Here is a 6,112-nt window from a genome sequence, read left to right on the forward strand (position 1 = left end):
CTTGGCCAGGCTCTGTCCTGAGCCCCTCCATGGCTCTCAGCCCCTCTGCTCTGTTGATAGTCAGGTGCCACAATGTGATTTGTCTGTAGCATCATATCTCTTCTGACAACATGGGCTGTGTGGGACCTGTGTGAGCAGAGATGAAGCTCAGCAAGCCACAGTTCAGCTGAAAATAACACCGCTCAGCCAGGACAGTTGTGGAAAGCCCTAGTCAGTCCTCTCCCGGCCAGGACAGCCTCGGATTGAGGCCCAGCCGCTTGAGCTTTACTTCTGCCTGTGATGCTCACCACTTCAGAGGTGGGAGCGTTTTACTTCTCCCAGGCAGATGTGCTACAAATTTGCGTGTTACCTGGGAGGTTGCACTGCACTGAAAATCTCATCTACATAGGTGAGAACAACATCTCTCAACCCATGTCTGGGCCTGCAGGTGCCTTGGAAGAGACCTAGAACTGCACCTGGCTAGCAAGGAGCCCAGACCACCAAATGGGCACAGATCACCGCTAAAGAACAACCAGCTGTGAAACCCCTCTGAGGGCTGTGTCTATCATAACGTGCAACCCCAGCCTCACCATAGTCCTCAGAACAGGCTGTCACGAGCACCTCCTTGGAGTCGTCCCTTCAGCATCCCCGTGAGCAGCCCATACATCCTTCTTTTCAAGCACAGTGAGGTACGTTTCAATCTGTGCTATAACATGTGCCTGACTGACAGAGAAACATGTCTGTCAGCTAAACACCATGGTATAAGATGCTGGAAAACCAAAACCAAGCACAAACTGATCTACATCAAGTCAGTATTTTACAAAAACTTAATGAAATCACAAAACAGTGTCATCAGTTACAGAGGGGTCATGGTTTGAACACAGACACTGATTGTGAACTGTACGAGCTCATGATCTGAGAGGAGACATGTGCATGCTTTATCTTTGGACAACAGGAAAATGAAAATAAAGGCTCTGCCAAAATGCCTGACTTAACACTCTACCAAGACCTACTCTCTTCTGCCTTTATTAACCTGCTGATTTTGGTCCAAGTCACTCTCTCCACCACAGGCAGACAGAATAAATTCCTCTCCCATCTCAATCAGCACCATTCAAGCCCTATGTGTAAGCATGAATCCCTTCCTCCATAGAGCCAGGCAAGTCTTCTCTGCAAATTCACACCCATGTGTCCACAATTAGGCCTGGATATTACCCCATGCCAAGCCGTGCAGAGCCATATTTAGAGTGTTAAACTTTCACTTCTCAGCAATTATCTGAACTACCACTGATGTTATGCAGATGTTGGCCTTGTAAACTCTCTTTCCATATTGCTGGACAGAAAAGGTCAGAGTTAAGGTTAAGTCTGCATTTGCCATCTTTGTTTGCACTGTCCAATGACAACATTTCTCTGCTGCTGGAGTACAATTGGTTTTTATTCAAAGCAGGAGATCACTTCACATAAATGATCGTCTCTGGGAAGAGTTAAATATGTTTCTGGAACAGCCCTTAGATGTGCTAGTTGATTTAGTGCAAGCCCATTGATAATTGGAGCACATGGGATAGCATGGCAGGCTTGAAGAATCTTCATTCCTGCAAAATTTGTCAGGATGACCTCAGACCAATATATTTATCTTTGGCAAAACAGACAAAATAAACATGCACACAAATCCTCAAGGAAGGGGGGTGGGGGAACCTGAAGGCCTGCAGCATGCTGGTGATTTGATCTGTCTCCTCTGGAGCGGTTCCTGCTGCCCTGCAATGGGGTAGCTACTGTCTCTCCACACTGCACAGCTATTCTAGTCCTTCACTGTGGACCACTGGAGAGAGAAGAGCAGAAAACACTGTGGAACTCAAGGGAGGATTGTGGGGCACTGTGTGAAAAAGCCGCTGCCTCCACCAGATCAGCCTTTCCTGGACAAACTCTTTCTTTTTCTTGCTACTGATTCTGCCAGACAGAAGCAACAGGCTGGAAAGTTGAACCTCCAGCCACCCTAGGAGGGACACCTACTTGCCACCATCTTCTAGTTGCCACCTCCTTGCCCCACTTTCTGCCTGCTATGTGCCACAGAGATTAAACGGATTCTGGGATGAGGAAACAACAAGCCATACATCTCTAGCACCCTTTATCACACACACATAGCTCTTTCAGCTGCTCAGTGTGTGCAGGCCATGGAGAGACTGCAAAAGTTTCATTATTAAGATTTACCTCAGCCCTCACTAACATTGGCCTGGAATCCTTCAAAATGGATTCAGACTCGTCATGAGTCACGAAGCACAGCTAATCCTTCCCAAACCTGGGGACTAAGAAAAGCTTCACACCTGCCCGCACAAGAGCATTTCCAAAGCAACGGCGCATCGTGAAGCACGGCTCTCGGGGCTTGGCATTTCAGGGCCTGATCCCTCCTGGCTTGTCCTTCACTTGCTCTGTGCAAGCCACACTGGTCTTGCCTGTCAGCGTGTTACAGCCCCTGAGACATGCAGGGCGATGTGGTGCAGGGCAATAGGTTGACATTCATCCCTCTGCCAAGCGAATGGAGGACAGTAAATCAGAGCACTGCACCTCCTGCTATCCTTGTGGGGCTTTACAGCTACCGAAGTCTGCGCACAGAGCAGGGACACCAGAGGAAGCTCGGTCCCATAGAGATTTTGCACATAAAAGAGACTCAACCACTTCAACCATTAAATGTTAGCTTTTCTTCTCTCTTACCCATATTACTAAAAATCCAGAACAAACTGAAAGCAGCATTATTGATTCACTTGTGTTCCTCAACATATTTCTTTCCTCCCCTGTCTCACAGACTGTGATGACAAGGTTGTGCTGTGGCCATGCCCTGCGTTACCTGCAGTGGTCCCAGCAGAGGGGACAGCGAGGTGCAGACACGCATTTGGGATTTTGGCAAGCCCAACTCAAACATAATAAATAGGCAGAGAAATCTTGTCAAACAGGAAACCTATCTTTCACCAGGCAATAGTGAGGGATGGCAGTCGTGGGAATAAGTCATGAACCAAAGAATGCCCCACAAATTGACTGCCCTAGAAATGCTGAAAAGCACGAGAATTTATGGACGCAAGGACCCACAAAGTTTACTTTTACTGGAGAATCATTTGAAAAATATGTTTAGAGATCCCACTGTTGGTTCCATAATAAAGCCAGCTTACAAATAAACCAGAAATGAGCCTTAAAAACAATACTGGTTCATTTGAAAAGAATGCAGGGACAAGTAACACAGCCCATCCTCCTCTGTCAGAAAGGTGGCAGTGTTGCTTTGTAGTTGCTGGAGGAATTGCTAAAGACTGAGATTTTTTTTCAAATGAACAGCAATGTACCATAATATACCAACAAAATCTAAGGAATGACTTAATCTAATGAAATGTAAGATCAGAGTGATATGGAAACCACACCAAAGCCCTGGACCCAAGTTTTGTATAATTCAGCCAGACTAGGACACTTGTGTTTGCACACACACTCATGGGTTTTCAACCAACTGCCAACTTTGTATTTGCTGAGAAAACAAAGTTTAAGTTGACCACCCAGCTATCTAAGAGATCCTGATAACACCACTCATGTCTACCATCAGTATCATAAATCTCTAATTATCTACAATGCATGAGGAGGCAAAAACACACACGGCGTGGGTGACATGCCAGACCGTGTGCATGTTCCAGCGTGACTACCCCGTCCAGTTTAACAGCGTCCCATACAGCACATGCAGCTGGTTTGTCTGAACATCCTCACAGATAATATTCCTGGGGAGAGCCTCACCTCTGTGAAGGTCAGAGAAAGCTCTTCAAGAACATTTTTTAGCATTACCATTAATATTACAGTATGTTTTGTTCATTAAAAAAATTACAAGTAAAGATACCCGCTCACAAACATGGCATACTTACTATAAATAAAGCCAGTGAATAAAGGCATGAATATCCAGCAGAGGGTCTGATTTAGAAGGGATCGTCCCATAGTTCACCTTCACTCACCTTCACTCACGCTGAATGTCTTCTGAGAAGCCCCTTACCGGTGCTTCCCCTAACTTACGAGACGGAGGCATGTTTTACTTGCAAACCCTCCGAGAGTGGCAATCAATTGTGTGGCTCTGGTTTTATGTCTCTGATGATGTCACTTTAAATACTTTTCATGTTCCATTTGTTATTTTTACTTCTAAAAATGACGCATTTCTTCAAATTCATTTTTCTCCAATTAGTCACATCTTAATGGAACAAAGTCAGCTGCCTGCATGTCAGAGAGAGTGTCAGGCCCGTCTTCACTGCGATTACTGCAGACGGACCTGCATGAGCACCTGGAATATACAGACAGCATTAGGTACCTTGTTTATCCCACATGCCCTTTTGGCTTCCTGCCCAAATGCTTTGCAGCAGGGCCAGGGCAGGAGACCCGGGAACTGCAGTTTTACCAAAATAAACTACAGACATAAATTGAAGACAATGAAACACCAGGAGGAAAAAAAAAAAAAAGCAACAGAGAGGAAGGAAGATGCGTTTCTCCACTGGCAGAATAGCCTCTGTGAGAGCAAAGCCGTGACAGCTCTGCGACCCCCTGAATATTTTGCTCGCATGCTGCTTCCAAACATTTAATGCAAAACAGTCTGTGGCTACGGCTTGCCGGAGAGAGAAGTTTTAAGAGAAATCTCAAGGTTTCCCCTACCTGATCTGAACTTGCTCCGAATCAGCAAGGAGTGCTCAGACCCCAGGAGTGTCATGGTGACTCGGGGACCAGATCCAGACGCCCCTCACTTAAACCATTAACTTCCTCCACAGGGAAAAGCTGACCAGACCACGGCTGGTGCTCAGGATTCATCCAGCTCTCCTGGACTCTCTGGGTGCTTTTACAGCCGGCTGGCAAGAAGCAACAAGTGGCTTTGAAAGATTTGGTCCCATCCAGCACTGACCGGCCACAGACACCAACTGCTCCCCCTGTGCTGTGTTGGACTAATTAACGTGGAGCTGGCGGGAGCCTCCTCCTGCCCAGAGTTTACTACCAGCAGCTGGGTGTCCTGGCTGATGTCATCGTCTAGCGGGGAGCAGCGACTATCGGAAAGGGTCTCAGCAAAGACATAAGTTTGATATCTGATACTAATTACTACCGGCTGGTGTGCAGCCAATCAGGGCGCTCCTCGTCTGGGCTGACTTTGGGAGCCGCTCGGAAATATCAACAGAGCGAGGGCTTAACTCTTTGCAGCATGGTGCGAGGCAGGGCCCACGACCTCCGGCTTCCACGCCGGGGCAGCCGGTGTGGTTTTGTAGTCCATGTGCTCCTAAGACGAAGGAATGGCTGGGGTCAGGGCAAGCATCCCAAGTGAGGGGATAGCTGGGTGAAGGTCCATGTGAGTGCCGTGTTGGATGCCCTTCCTGACAGGGAGCCAGAGGACATGGCTACTCGGCAAATGGAGCTGTGACTCCGGCTGCCACTGCCCCTTGTCCGGTTGTTTGGGTGCTGACGCACAGAGCAGGCTGCGCCCTGGGCTGCACAGACCCTGGGCTGTGCTGGGAGGCTGGAAGTGAGCACAGGGGTGCTCAGGTGTTTCGGCTGTGCTTCCCTCCTGCAGCGTAGGCGTGCCCAAAGCTGCACTGCTTGGTGCACGCCTTTGTCAGTATGTGGCTGCATCCGTAGGATTATCCGCTTGAGATGCTCACGTACGCTGTGGCTCAGGTAGCACATGCCCCAGGCACTCAGAACGTGTCCTCTTCTTCCACTACACACAGACACTCAGAATAATGTCAAATAAATGAGGCAGGGCTAAATCTTGACTAATATTTCCTGTGCTACAGATAACAGAGTCACAGACTGGTGGGGGTTGGAAGGGGCCTCTGGAGATCATCTAGGCCATCCCCCTGCCAAAGCAGGGTCACCCAGAGCACATTGCACAAGGTCGTGTCCAGGCGGGTTTGGATATCTCCAGAGCAGGAGACTCCCCACCCTCCCTGGGCAGCCTGTCCCAGGGCTCTGACACCCTCACAGTAAAGAAGTTTTTCCTCATTTTCAGATGGAACTTCCCATGTTTCAGTTTGTGCCCATTGCCCCTTGTCCTGTCACTGGGCACCACTGAGAAGAGTCCTGTGGGCACCACAGATGAGCACTGTAATCCCAAGGAGGCTGGGCACAGCCATGCGCTGGACAT

The 6,112-nt window shown here is 48.4% G+C and overlaps 1 protein-coding gene across 10 annotated transcripts in view; it reads right to left on the reverse strand.

The window, feature by feature from the left end:
• Positions 1–4,988, reverse strand: part of MYOCD (myocardin) — a 40,667-nt gene extending 35,679 nt beyond the window's left edge. For 5 of the 10 annotated variants that reach the window (XM_068413311.1, XM_068413306.1, XM_068413305.1 and 2 more), the window contains exon 1: positions 3,867–4,052. In XM_068413311.1, coding sequence (XP_068269412.1) covers positions 3,867–3,936 — 70 coding nt within the window. In that variant the 5' untranslated portion in view covers positions 3,937–4,052. Of the gene's footprint in view, positions 1–3,866; positions 4,053–4,638 lie in introns of those variants that run through there. The other 5 variants (XM_068413310.1, XM_068413308.1, XM_068413309.1 and 2 more) reach the window with 3 other exon arrangements.
• Positions 4,989–6,112: the final 1,124 nt, after the last annotated feature.

The sequence above is a fragment of the Nyctibius grandis genome, chromosome 15 (genome assembly GCF_013368605.1).
Source record: "Nyctibius grandis isolate bNycGra1 chromosome 15, bNycGra1.pri, whole genome shotgun sequence".
NCBI classification, from domain to species: Eukaryota; Metazoa; Chordata; class Aves; order Nyctibiiformes; family Nyctibiidae; genus Nyctibius; species Nyctibius grandis.